General features: G+C 41.1%; 1 protein-coding gene across 6 annotated transcripts in view; it reads left to right on the top strand.

The window, feature by feature from the left end:
• Nucleotides 1–14,736, top strand: part of LOC132026679 (integrin alpha-M-like) — a 44,219-nt gene that overhangs the window by 13,220 nt on the left and 16,263 nt on the right. For 5 of the 6 annotated variants that reach the window (XR_009406969.1, XM_059414822.1, XM_059414821.1 and 2 more), the window contains exons 6-12: nucleotides 631–761; nucleotides 1,198–1,343; nucleotides 2,559–2,712; nucleotides 3,728–3,878; nucleotides 4,516–4,589; nucleotides 10,202–10,331; nucleotides 10,617–10,759. Coding sequence is in view for 5 of the 6 variants with exons in the window: in XM_059414822.1 (XP_059270805.1) it covers nucleotides 631–761; nucleotides 1,198–1,343; nucleotides 2,559–2,712; nucleotides 3,728–3,878; nucleotides 4,516–4,589; nucleotides 10,202–10,331; nucleotides 10,617–10,759 (929 nt within the window). In the remaining variant the exon portion in view is untranslated. Of the gene's footprint in view, nucleotides 1–630; nucleotides 776–1,197; nucleotides 1,344–2,558; nucleotides 2,713–3,727; nucleotides 3,879–4,515; nucleotides 4,590–10,201; nucleotides 10,332–10,616; nucleotides 10,760–14,736 lie in introns of all 6 variants that reach the window. The other variant, XM_059414823.1, reaches the window with a different exon arrangement.

Here is a 14,736-nt window from a genome sequence, read left to right as displayed (position 1 = left end):
GGATAAGGAAGATGTGGTCCATAGACACTATGGAGTATGATGCCTCCATCAGAAAGGACGAATACCCAACTTTTGTAGCAACATGGATGGGACTGGAAGAGATTATGCTGAGTGAAATAATTCAAGCAGAGAGAGTCAATTATCATATGTTTTCACTTATTTGTGGAGCATAGCAGATAACAGAGAGGACATGGGGAGATGGAGAGGAGAAGGGAGTTGAGGGAAATTAGAAGGGGAGGTGAACCATGAGAGACTATGGACTCTGAAAAACAATCTGAGGGGTTTGAAGTGTCAGGGGGGTGGGAGGTTGGGGGAGCCAGTTGGTGGGTATTATGGAGGGCACGTATTGCATGGAGCACTGGGTGTGGCGCATAAACAATGAATTCTGTTACGCTGAAAAGAAATTTAAAAAAAAAGTAACATTGGCATCTTCTGGCAGATGTCTTCTTCATAGTGGCTGTGATCATGAGATTGTGTCCATGTTTTTATTAAGCGTGGAACATGGGTTGGATATTGTTTACCTTTTATTTTGACTTCTCAGCAGAGAGCTGACATGCAAAAAAAATGAATGCATTTAGTTAGTGCATGTACTAGTACTTAATTAGTTCATCCTTTCTTTTGTTCCCCAAGAGTGCCCTCGGCAAGACAGTGATATTGCCTTCTTGATTGATGGCTCTGGTAGCATCATCCCGAGTGACTTTCAGCGGATGAAGGCCTTTGTCTCAACTGTGATGGATCTATTCAAGAAGTCCAAAACCTTGGTGAGGGCATATGGGTAGGTTTGGAAAGAGCTCAAATATATGGCATCCAGGTCTCCACTTCCCCCTTTTACTTCTATTGCAGACATTGTTAAATTGCAAATTGGTCATGGTTTTCTTTCATGATTCTTTTTCCTTCTCTGTCTGGATGCAGCTTCAGCTTCTTCCAGCCATCTGTATAGCATACGACTCTGGCTCATTGATAAGGGTTGATATGGGAGATAAAACTCACATATCCTCTCTGGGTGAGTTCTAGTACTTAGAAGTGGGAGCGGATGGCAGATCTCTGTCCTGGTGAGGTGGAAGGATTAGGGACTGTATAGAATTTGGAGGGATTTGGAGACTGCAATGTTTCAAGATCTATGTAGAGCTTCCTGGGAGATGGGTAAGTGTGAGGCGAGTCATCTTCTCCAATGTAATGGCAGATGCCTGTTCCCAGTTTTCTTTGATGCAGTTCTCTGAAGACTTCCGGCTTCATTTCACCTTCAATCAGTTCAAGAAAAACCCTGACCCAGAATTTCTGGTGAAGCCAATAAGACAGCTCTATGGGAGAACACACACTGCCACAGGAATCCGCAAAGTAGTGTAAGGTCTTTGCTTGGGAGTAACATGGAGGACTTAGGAGAAGGCAAGGACAAGTGAAATGGGGGAAATCGGAGGGGGAGACAAACCATGAGAGTCTGGGGACTCTGAGAAACAAACGGACAGTCTTAGAGGTGAGGGGGATGGGGATATGGCTGAGCCTTGTGATGGGTGTTAAGGAGTCATGTATTACATGGAGCCCTGGGTGTTGTACTTAAACAATGAATCTTGGAACACTACTCCAAAAACTAATGATGTATTTTATGGTGACTAACATAACGCACACAAGAAGATCTTCGCTTAGGGTGGAAGGAGGAAGTGATTTTTTTTTTTTTTTTTTTGCTGGACTTTGAAGAGTGAAGGGGCTTATTCAGACAGGGACGGGGTAAGGGACCCGAGTACAGGTGGAGGAGAGACTCGCAGGGCGCACTCAGGAGCGACGGGTTGTGAGTGAAGGAGAGATGTGAGGAAGGTGAGAGAGAGGCTGCAGAGACTAGTTGAGGCCAGGTCACTTAAGGCAACTGAAAAGTGGGTGGGGGTCTACTGAATGTTTTAAGCCGTGGGGAGATGTCACCATATCTTGTTCTGGAAGTTCGCTCTGATATGATGTGATGTGTGTGTGTGTGTAGAGGTGAGGGTGGGGGTTGGACAGAAGTTCAGGAAGATGAGCTAGAGAGTTGTTGAATCAAACCAGGAAGGGTTTGTGAAAGCCCAATTAAGCTTAAAAATTTGTTTTAATTTAAGGGTATAATACTCAGTTAAAAAATCAGTTTATGGGGGGCGCCTGGGTGGCTCAGTGGGTTAAGCCGCTGCCTTCGGCTCAGGTCATGATCTCAGGGTCTGGGATCGAGTCCCACATTGGGCTCTCTACTCAGTGGGGAGCCTGCTTCCTCCTCTCTCTCTGCCTGCCTCTCTGCCTACTTGTGATCTCTCTCTGTCAAATAAATAAATAAAATCTTTAAAAAAAAAAGAATCATTAAAAAAAATCAGTTTATGCAAACGTATATAAAGGCAGTGATGCTTTCCTTTCCCTCCTCTCTTCTCCCTTCTCCTGCTGCCTTTCCAGGTCTTGGGGCAACCACATCTCCATGTTCATTCCAGGGGAGCCTGAAGCTCTCCTAGCTGCATCCGTGCCTGTGACTACTGACATTCCCTCCCTAGCATAACGAGTGTCTCTGTCTGTTCACATTTGACTTTTCTTTCCTCTTCCCTGGACAGAAGAGAACTATTTCACAGTAGCACAGGAGCCCGGGAGAATGTCTTTAAGATCCTAGTTGTCATCACAGATGGAGAGAAGTTTGATGATCCCTTGGATTACAAGGATGTCATCCCTGAAGCAGACAGAGAGGGGATCATTCGCTATGTCATTGGGGTAGGAGATGTGGCTTTCTGGCCTGATGTTTCTGTGGAGGGTTTCTGTTTGGATATACGTTCCCTTCAGTTTGAAAATATCCCTAAAACCAAGGTGGGCCAAGGGTCACTTCTAGCCCATATGGGCCTATATCAGTTAAGTGTAACAAATTAGAATTCAGTCTTTGAAACAAACGATTCTGTAGTTCAGCTGAGGAGTTTTTCTGATTTTGACTGGCTCTCTCTTATATCTGTATTCATTTGAAGGTTGGTTGGCAGCTTTGCTGATCTTGGCTGAGCTCTCTCCATTTCTGAGGGTTTCCAGTCATGTCTGTTTGCTGGACTAGAACGGCTGGAACAACTGGAGTTACTTGGTTCTTCTGTTCCCTGTGTGATCCTTCTGTGTGCTAGCCTGGACATGTCTTCATGGTGAAGGCAGGGGAACAAAAGAGCAAATTAAAGTGTTGCAAACACTCTTTGAAGCCTCTGTCTGCATCATTTATGATAATATCCATTAGCCAATGAATATTAGCAAGATGCATGGCTGCACCCAGAGATGGAAGCAGGGTAGGTTACTCTTTCATGAGTGAGAAGATACAGCAAAGTTCTTGGGGGAAAGAGCTTGGATATAGGAACAGGTAAAGAGTTCAGATCATCATTGTAGTCAAACTACCACATTACCTCGTATGACAGAAAAATGTATCATCTTTGGTGCATGGTTTGACAAGTAGGAAACCTCTTCATAAAGAGGAAAAGACTCTCTTTACTCTGGGGAGACGTCAGCCCCACACCAGGAGACATGGCACAACAAAGGAACCAAAGGCTGTATTTCAGCTCCTAATAACTTCCTTGACAGAATGCCCCATGCAGGGCATTCTGTTTTACTCAACTTGGTGGCCCTGTCCCAGGGGCCTTATGGTGCATTCCCTCATTTGACATATTCTGTTTCAGAATCTTTTCCTTCAGAATTTTTTTTTTTTTCTGAATGAGACAGTTAACTCCAGATGGTGTCTGATTGTCACTGTCCTTGGTAACAGGTGGGAGATGCTTTCAATGTTCCAAAAAATCGTGAAGAGCTTAATATCATTGCATCCAAGCCTTCTCGTGATCATGTGTTCCGGGTGAATAACTTTGAAGCTCTGAAGACCATTCAAAACCAGCTCCAGGAAAAGATATTTGCAATTGAGGGTAAGCTAAGGTTCTGCATTCCTGCAGCAGCTCCAGAGGCAGTCCTTTACCCTCCAATATGCCTTTCTCCTTTAGAAACTAGGATTTCCTAACCCTTGATATTTTGACTCTTAGGATTAATTCAACTCTCTCCACTTCCTCTAGTTCCCAGCAACTCTGGCCTCTCTTGGTCATTTCCTTTGAAATCAAAGGTCTGGATTTTATCTCTACTTTGCATTGGCGATAGGCTGGAAAATTGGAGGGTAGGGGAGCCAAACCTCACACACTATTTTTCCAAGAATTTGGATATGCTGCCAATATTTGTGTGTGTGTTTCATTGTTGAATCTCCAGTGTCTAGAATAGTGTCTGGTCCATAGAGGATGCTCAATAAATGTTAACTGATTAAGAGAATTTTAAAAACTGGGGGAGGGTTCATATACAATTTGGATTTATGGTTTGTCTTAAAAAGTTGGAACATTAGACTGCATTGTCATGTGGCAAAAACCAGTTGGAGCCAAATAGCTACATCTTTATAAAAGGGGTATTACTTTCTAATTCAGCATAGCTGCCATCTGAGCCTCCTTTTGTCTGGTCACCATAGCATTTGAGTTCCAGCTCTTCTGCTTTCCTTATTATAGAAATCTCTCTTCCTCTCAGGTACTCAGACAGGGAGTACCAGCTCCTTTGAGCATGAGATGTCTCAGGAAGGCTTCAGTGCTGCCGTCACCTCTGTAAGTGGTCCTTCATTAAATTGGGATTGGGCAAGAGGTTTGGTGGCTTTTATCTGCAATGAGTACCTGTTGGGAGGCATTTCTTTGATGGGGAGCAGTGGTCCCTTTTCTTTCCCTTTTTAATCCTGGTTTTTTGTTGTTGTTGTTGTTGTTGTCATTGAGGGTATATGACACAGATATGGATATATGATAAGATTTTAGCTTCAAGGGGTGCCTGGGTGGCTTAGTGGGTTAAAGCCTCTGCCTTTGGCTCAGGTCATGATTCCAGGGTCCTGGGATTGAGCCCCACATCAGGCTCTCTGCTCAGCAGGGAGCCTGCTTCCTCCTCTCTCTCCCTGCCTGCCTCTCTACCTGTAATCTCTATCAAACAAATAAATAAAATCTTTAAAAAAAAGATTTTAGCTTCAAGTGTATAACATAAGGATTTGATATATGTGTATATTGTGAAAACATCACTACAATAAGTCTAATTAATATGTATCACTACATATGTTACAAAAATTTTTCTTTTGATGAAAACTTTAAGATTTATTTTCTTTTTTAAATTAAAAAAATTTAAAAATTCTTTATTTAAGTTCAATTTAGTTAACATATATTGTATTATTAGTTTCAGGGGAGGAATTTAGTGATCCATCAGTTGCATCTAGCCACCCGCAGTTTGTTTCCTTAAGCTCAGCATCTCAGCATCTCTTCGCTACCCTCTCTATTTTCATCTGATTTCATTTTCCCTTTGCTCCTTCCCTTCCCCTATGTTCATCTGTTTTATTTCTTAAATTATACATGACTGAAATCATACTGTATTTGTCTTTCTCAGACTTATTCCACTTAGCATAATGCTCTCTATTTCTATCCATGTCACCCCAAATGGTAAGAGTTCATTCTTTTTGATGGCTGAGTAATATTCCACAGTATATCTTCATCCATTCGTCTGTCACGAGACATCTGGCCTCTTTCCATATTTTGGCTACTGTGAACATTGGTGGCTATAAACATTGGGGTTCATGTGCCCATTCAAATCACGATGTTTGTATCCTTTGGGTAAATACTGACTAGTGCAGTTGCTGGGTATAGTGTAGCTCTATTTTTCACTTTTTGAGGAAACTTCCTACTTTTTTCCTGAGTGGCTGCACCAGTTTGTCTTCTCACCAACAGTGTAAGAGGGTTTCTCTTTCTTCACATCCTTGCCAACATCTATTGTTTCCTGAGTTGTTCAATTTTTAAAAAAAATTTTTATTTTTTATAAACATATATTTTTATCCCCAGGGGTACAGGTCTGTGAATCACCAGGTTTACATACTTCACAGCACTCACCAAAGCACATACCCTCCCCAATGTCCATAATCCCACCCCCTTCTCCCAAACCCCCTCCCCCCAGCAGCCCTCAGTTTGTTTTGTGAGATTAAGAGTCACTTAGGGTTTGTCTCCCTCCACTCTGGAAAATAGCATGTAGAGCATTTTTTAAATGTTCTGTTAGCCATCTGGATGTCTTCTTTGGAAAAGTGTCTATTCATGTCTTCTGCCCATTACTTTCTTTTCTTTCTTTCTTTCTTTTTTTTTTTTTTTACTATTTTATTCCATTTTATTTTTAATTTTCCCCCCCAAAGATACATTTTTTTACTTATTTTTTTTTAATTTTCAGCATAACAGTATTCCTTGTTTTTGCACCTCATGCAGTGCTCCATGTAATCTGTGCCCTCTCTAATACCCACCACCTGGTTCCCCCAACCTCCCACCCCCGCCGCTTCAAACCCCTCAGATTGTTTTTCAGAGTCCATAGTCTCTCATGGTTCACCTCCCCTTCCAATTTCCCCCAACTCCCTTCTCCTCTCCATCTCCCCATGTCCTCCATGCTATTTGTTATGCTCCACAAATAAGTGAAACCATATGATAATTGACTCTCTCTGCTTGACTTATTTCACTCAGCATAATCTCTTCCAGTCCCGCCCATGTTGCTACAAAAGTTGGGAATTCATCCTTTCTGATGGAGGCATAATACACCATAGTGTATATGGACCATATCTTCCTTATCCATTCATTCGTTGAAGGGCATCTTGGTTCTTTCCACAGTTTGGTGTCCGTGACCATTGCTGCTATAAACATTGGGGTACAGATGGCCCTTCTTTTTATGACTTCTGTATCTTTGGGGTAAATACCCAGGAGTGCAATTGCAGGGTCATAGGGAAGTTCTATTTTTAATTTCTTGAGGACTCTCCACACTGTTCTCCAAAGAGGCTGCACCAACTTGCATTCCCACCAACAGTGGAAGAGGGTTCCTCTTTCTCCACATCCCCTCCAACACATGTTGTTTCCTGTCTTGCTAATTTTGGCCATTCTAACTGTGTAAGGTAATATCTCTATGTGGTTTTAATTTGAATCTCCATGATGGCTAGTGATGATGAACATTTTTTCATGTGTCTGATAGCCATTTGTATGTCTTCATTGGAGAAGTGTCTGTTCATATCTTCTGCCCATTTTTTGATATGGTGGGTATTATAGAGGGCACGGATTGCATGGAGCACTGGGTGTGGTACAAAAACAATGAATACTATTATGCTGAAAATAAATAAAAAAATAAAAAAAGAGAAAGATACGAATTTAGTGTTATTGTATTATCTGTAAAGTTGCTATTTCTGTAGATTGTCTCTGTTCCTTTCTGGTCTTTGTTACCATTGGGCTCTCTCTTCACTCAAAGGATCCTCTTTAATATTTCTTGCAGGGTTAGTTTAGTGTTCACAGATTCATTTAATTTTTGTTTGTACTGAAAGTCTTTTTTTTCCCCCATTTAAAAAAATTAATTTATTTATTTTCAGCATAACAGTATTCATTATTTTTTCACCACACCCAGTGCCCCATGCAATCCATGCCCTCTCTAATACCCATCACCTGGTACCCCAACGTCCCACCCCCCCGTCACTTCAAACCCCTCAGATTGTTTTTCAGAGGATAAGGAAAATGTGGTCCATATATACGATGGAGTATTAAGCCTCCATCAGAAAGGATGAATACCCAACTTTTGTAGCAACATGGATGGGACTGGAAGAGATTATGCTGAGTAAAATAAGTCAAGCAGAGAGAGTCAATTATCATATGGTTTCACTTATTTGTGGAGCATAACAAAAAGCATGGAGGACATGGGGAGATGGAGAGGAGAAGGGAGTTGGGGTAAATTGGAAGGGGAGGTGAATCATGAGAGACTATGTACTGAAATTCTTTATTTCTCCTTTCATTTTGAATGACAGCCTTGCTGGATAAAGTATTCTTGGCTGCATATTTTCCCCATTTAGCACATTGAATATATCATGCCAGTTCTTTTTGGCCTGCCCTGTCTCTGTAGGCATGTCTGCTGACAACCTTATGTTTCTACCCTTGGAGGTTAGGGACCTCTTGTCCCAAGGTGCTTTCAGGATTTTCTGTTTATCTCTGAAATTTGAAAAATTCATTATCATATGCTGATGTGTTGGCCTATTTTTATGGACTTTTTGGACTTGAATGCCTGTTTCCTTCCCTTCAGATTAGGTTCACAGCTATAATTTGTTCAAATAAGCCTTCTGTCCCTCTCCCTTGCTCCTCATCTTCTGGGATCCCTACTATCAAGCTGTTACTTCACTTTATGGAACGGCTGAGTTCTATTTAAGTATGCCTTTATTGTTCAGTAGTTTTCTTTCTCTCTTTTTAGAAGATTTTATTTATTTGACAGACAGAGAGAGAGTGAGAGTACAAGCAAGGGGAGCAGCAGGCAGAGGGAGAAGCAGGCTCCCTGAGGGAGCCTGATGTGGGAATTGATCCCAGGACTCTGAGATCATGATGTGAGCTGAAGGCAGATGCTTAACTACCTACCCAGGTGCCCTCTTTCTCTCTTCTTTTCAGTTTCCTTATTTTTTGTCATCTTATCTTTTATATCACTGAGTTGTTCTTCTGTCTCATTCACTCTAATTTTTATAGCCTCCATTTGGGACTGGTTCTTGGTAATAAGATTTATTTTCTTAGCAATTTCAAATATACATTACAATTTAGCTAACTATACTCACTATGCTTTATATTGCATCCCTGCATTTATTTATTTAATAACTGGAAATTTGTACCTTTTGACCACCATCACCCATTTTGCCTACCCTCCCAACTCATTGCCTTTTGCAACCCCCAATCTGTTCTCTGCATCTATATAATTGAGTTTTGTTTTGTCTTTAGATTCCACATATAAGGGAGATCATACCCTACTTGTCTCTCTCTGACTTATTTTTCATAGCATAATGCCTTCAAGGTGGGCACATATGTGTTGTCACAAATGGCAGGATTTTCTTTTTTATGGTCAAATAATATTCCACTGTATTATATATCACATTTTCTTTATTCATGCCTTGATGGATAGTTAGATTATTTCCATATCTTGGGTATTTTTAAATTTTTAATTTTTAAATTTTTTCAGTGTTCCAAGATTCATTGTTATGCACCACACCCAGTGCTCCATGCAATACATGCCCTCCTTAACACCCACCACCAGTCTCACCCATCCCCCCATTCCCCTCCCTTCCAAAACTGTCAGTTTGTTTCTCAGAGTCCACAGTCTCTCATGCCTTGTCTCCCCCTCTAATTTCCCCCAATTCACTTTTCCTTTTCTTCTCCTAATATCCTCCATGTTATTCCTTATGCTTCACAAGTGAAACCATATGACAATTGACTCTCTCTGCTTGACTTATTTCACTCAGCATAATCTCCAGTCCCGTCTGTGTTGCAACAAAAATTGGGTATTCATCCTTTCTGATGGCTGAGTATTGTTCCATTGTATATATGGACCATATCTTCTTTATCCATTCATCTGTTGAAGAGCATCTTCACTCTTTCCACAGTTTGGCGATTGTGGCCATTGATGCTATGAACATTGTGGTACAGATGGCCCTTCTTTTCACTACATCTGTGTCTTTGGGGTAAATACCCAGTAGTGCAATTGCAGGGCCATAGGGTAGCTCTATTTTTAAATTTTTGAGGAATCTCCACACTGTTTTCCAAAGTGGCTGCACCAACTTGCATTCCCACCAACAGTGTAAGAGGGTTCCCCTTTCTCCACATCCTTGGCTATTGTTTTTTTAAATTATTTTTTTCAAGATTTTATTTTGAAAGAGAGAGTGAGTGAGTGTGAGTGGGGGCAGGGGGAGGGGCAGAGCAGACGGAGAGAATCTCAAGTGAATTCCATGCTGAGCATGGAGCCAAACGTGGGTCTCAGTCCCACAACCTCAAGACCATGACCTGAGCTGAAATCAAGAGTTGAATGCCCAACTGAATGAACTACCCAGGGGTCCCTGTGTCTTGGCTATTGTAAATAATGCTTCATGAACGTGGGGTATCTCTTGATTTAGGGTTTTCATTTCCTTTGGATAAATACTCAGAAGTAGGATTGTTGGATAATTTGGTAATTCTATTTAAAAATTTTTGAGGAACCTCCATTATGTTGTCCACAGTTGCTGCACCAAATTGCTTTGGATATTTGGGGTCTTTTGTGGTTCCAAAAATTTTAGTATTGTTTGTTCTATTTCTGTGAAAAATGCTATTGGAATTTTGATAAAGATTGAACTGAAGTTGCAGGCTGCTCAATCTTGTTCTACCCTGTTTCCCAGAATGGTCTCTTGCTAGGTGCTGTGGGAAGCTTTGACTGGGCTGGTGGAGCCTTTCTCCATGTGTCAGAGGATAAATTTACCTTCATCAACACAACCAGGGTAGATTCAGACATGAATGATGCTTACTTGGGTAAGTGGAAAGGGCAGGGTAACTTTAAGAAGGGGTCAGGATATGGCCTAATTCAATTAACATATATATCATTGGCTCTTTTTGGACCCTTGGAATAACTGTAAGGACAGAAATTTCAAAATTTCAATTTAATTATGTTAAGAAAGGGGAATATAGTGCAGGGTCCAGTTATCCCAACCTACTAAGCATGGGGCTACTGCATTGCCCCTACTTAAGGGATAGGTCTCTCAGAGGGAGCAGGGTCTGTGAAGGAAACACTTACCTTCTCCAGATCACCATCTTCAGGTTATGCTGCTGAAGTCATCTTGAGGAGCAGGGTACAAAACCTGGTTCTTGGTGCACCTCGATATCAGCACACTGGCCTGGTGGTGATGTTCAGAGAGAGTGCTGGTACCTGGGAGAGCAGTGGTGTTATCAAGGGCAGCCAGGTAAGTGCAGAGCACTTCCCTAATACTCTTTGAACTTCCCCATGATCCAGCAACTATGGGGTCAGACAGGTCACCTCAGAGGAGGAGTTCAGACATACTCCAGCTAAGCCCCTGCTCAGTGCCTGAGCAGCCCTAGGGGTTTGAATTTTTGAGTATCACTCCTGCAAAAGCAGTGTGATTTCATCTTATGTGGAGTATCTTATGTGGTATGAGAGGCAAAAATTTCTAGTTCCAATTATCCTTGCAAATTCCTGAAATAGTACTGTGCTCATGACGCTGTGTCTGTAGTTCTGTGTGTATTCCTTTAATTTTCATCACTGGTTCACCGGTAATTAATGCATCATATGTGGATGAAACCAATTTAGTCTGTTTTTCATAATTCTTTGCGATTACTCAAATTCTTCAAATGGTCTTTTCATAGGTTTTATCCACACAAGTTGACTGTTGATGGCATAAGTGCCTGACACATACAAGGGGTGGGGTGGGGGAGAATGTGTAGGGAATTCCAGGAAGCCGACTGTGGGTGTGATGCTACTTCTCTGTTCTGTGTGTGTAGTCCGAGATCACATGGAGAAGGATAGCTAGTGAACTCTTTCACCACACACAGGTATTACACATGCAAATTCTAGTCAGCGGTGATAAATACTTAAACTGGGACAGTCTGGGTGTTATGAGAGCAAATGGGAGGGGCGTCCACACAGGAGTATTGGGGAAGGTTTCCTGGAGAAAGTGATAGTTCAGGGGAGGAACTAGAGAAGTGAAGAATGGGGAAATAAAGCACCGAAGAAGGGAGAGAGCAAGAGAGAGCTCAGGGTGTGCATGTTGGGGTTGGGGGGTGTGGGTGAACACACTGGGAGCAAGGGCAAGAAAAAGATCAATCTCAGATCTATCCACTCCCTCCATTTCTACTGAAATCAGCCTGGTCCAGGCCATCATCATGTTTCCTGTGGACCTAGCTGTAGCCTTGCTGGTCTCTCATAGGCTCGTGTTGTCTCCCTCTAATCCATAGAGGGAGGGTGACCTTTCCAAATGAGAAACTGTTTATATCAATCTGCAGTTTAAAACTCTTTGTTGACTACAGAGCAATATTTAATAAAATTTTAAGTCTATACAAATAGTACTTATAAAAAGGATAATACATCATGATCAAATGTGGTTTATCCAGGAATGCAAGGCTTGTTCAGTAGTGCTGAGAAATGGGCAAGCTGATTCTAAAATTCATATGGACATGCAAAGGGCACAGAATAGCCAAAATAATCTTGAAAGAGAAGAATTTCCAATTTCAAAACTTACTGCCGATCTACAGTAATTAAGATGGTGTGGTACCAGCAAAAGGATAGGCCTACAGATCAATGGAATGGAACTGACAGTCCCGAAATAAATCTATATGTCTGCAATCAATTGATTTTTGACAAAGGTACCAAGTTCATTTAATGGGGAAAAGTAATCTTTCAACAAATGGTTCTGGACATTTGGATATCCCCTGCCTCATGATATACAAAAATTAACTCAAAATAGATAAAAACCCAAAGGCAAGAAATAAAGCTATAAACCTCTTAGGAGGAATCACATTAATTTTTGTAAACTTAGATTTGGCAGTGATCTTTTTCCACTTTTCTGGATTTAAAAAAATTTAAAATCAATTAATTAACATAGAGTGTATTATTAGTTTCAGGGGTTAGTTTCTCTGCTGAGCAGAGAGTCTGGTCCTCCCTCTCCCTCTGCCCCCCCATCTACTCATGCTCTCTCTCTCTCTCTAATTAATAAATAAACAAAACCTTAAAAAAGTCCAGCTAACATCACACTAAAATATAGAACTTTTACCCCCTAAAATTGGAAATAAAACAAGAATATTCACTTTCATAAAGAAAGGATGAAAAAGAACAGAACAAAAAAGGAAAAGAATATAAAATAAAATAAAATAAGATGAAACCAGAGGGAGATAAACCACAAATGACTCTTTTTAAATTTTTTAAAATTTTATTTTAATTTTTCAGTGTTCAGTGTGAACAAAGATTCACTGTTTATGCACCACCCCCAGTGCTCCATGTGATCCGCGCCCTCCATAACACCCAGCACAGGCTCACCCGTCCTCCACCCTCTCTCTCCCAAAGCCCTCAGTTTGTCTCTCAGAGTCCACAGTCTCTCATGCTTTGTCTCCCCTCCGATTTCCCCCAATTCACTTTTCCTTTCCTTTTCCTAATGTTCTCCATGTTATTCCTTATGCTCTGCAAGTGAAACCATAGGATAATTGACTGTCTTTGCTAGACTGATTTCACTCAGAATAATCTCCAGTCCCATCCACGTTGATGCAAAAGTTGGGTGGGTATTCATCCTTTCTGATGGCTCCGTAATATTCCATTGTATATATGGACCACATCTTCTTTATCCATTCGTCTGTTGAAGGGCATCTTCACTCTTTCCACAGTTTGGCGATTGTGGCCAGTGATGCTATGAACATTGGGGTACAGATGGCCCTTCTTTTCACTACATCTGTATCTTTGGGGTAAATACCCAGTAGTGCAATTGCAGGGTCATAGGGTAGCTCTATTTTTAAATTTTTGAGGAATCTCCACACTGTTTTCCAAAGTGGCTGCACCAACTTGCATTCCCACCAACAGTGTAAGAGGATTCCCCTTATGGAGACATGTCTTGAAGTTGCTGTGGCTGATGTCGAAGAGGTTACTGCCTATGTTCTCCTCTAGGATTTTGATGGATTCCTGTCTCATGTTGAAGTCTTTCATTCATTTTGAGTTACTTTGTTTATGGTGTAAGAGAATGGTCGAGTTTCATTCTTCCATACATAGCTGTCCAGTGAAGACATACAAATAGCTAGGAGATACATGAAAAAATTTTCATCATTAGCCATCAGGGAAAATCAAATCAAAACCACATTGAGATACCACCTGACACCAGTTAGAATGGCAAAGATAAACAATGAAGGAAACAACATGTGTTGGAGAGGATGTGGAGAAAGGGGAACCCTCTTACACTGTTGGTGGGAATGCAAGTTGATGCAGCACTTCAGAAAACAGTGTGGAAACAATCTGAGGGGTTTGAAGTGGTGGGGGGTGGGGGGTTGGGGTACCAGGTGGTGGGTATTATAGAGGGCACGGATTGCATGGAGCACTGGGTGTGGTGAAAAAATAATGAATACTGTTTTTCTGAAAATTAATTAATTAATTAATTAAAAATTAAAAAAATCTAAACACAGAGATGTAAAATAGCTGTCTTGCTAATTGCACTGAGTATATAATTCAAAATAATAAATTGTAAAATTAGAGCAACAACAACAACAAAAAAGAAAACAGTGTGGAGATTCCTTAAGAAATTCAAAATAGAGCTACCCTATAACCCTGCAATTGCACTACTGGGTATTTACCTCAAAGATACAGATGTTGAGAAAAGAAGGGCCATCTGTACCCCAATGTTCATAGCAGTAATGGCCACGGTCGCCAAACTGTGGAAAGAGTGAAGATGCCCTTCAATAGACAAAAGGATAAAGATGTGGTCCATATATACAATGGGATATTACACCTCCATCAGAAAGGACAAACACCCAACTTTTCTATCAGCATGAATGGGGCTGGAGATTATGCTGAGTGAAATAAGTCAAACAGAGACAGTCAATTATCATACGGTTTCACTTGTGGAGCATAAGGAATGACATGGAGGATATTAGGAGAAGGAAAGGAAAAGTGAATTGGGGGAAATTGGAGGGGAAGACAAGGCACGAGAGACTGTGGACTCTGAGAAACAAACTGAGCAATTTAGAGGGGGAGGGGAATGGGGGTTGGGTGAACCTGGTGGTGGGTGTTATGGAGGGCACGTATTGCATGGAGCACTGGGTGTTGTACATAAACAATGAATCTCGGAACACTGCATCAAAATTTATGATTCATTTTATGGTGACTAACATAACATAATTAAAAAAAAGAAAGATACATTTAAGAGAATGAACAGATAAGCTACAGATT

Source organism: Mustela nigripes, chromosome 11 (genome assembly GCF_022355385.1).
Source record: "Mustela nigripes isolate SB6536 chromosome 11, MUSNIG.SB6536, whole genome shotgun sequence".
In the NCBI taxonomy this organism is placed as follows: Eukaryota; Metazoa; Chordata; class Mammalia; order Carnivora; family Mustelidae; genus Mustela; species Mustela nigripes.
Note: the sequence above shows the minus strand (reverse complement) of the source record. Positions and strands in the feature narration are given on the sequence as shown.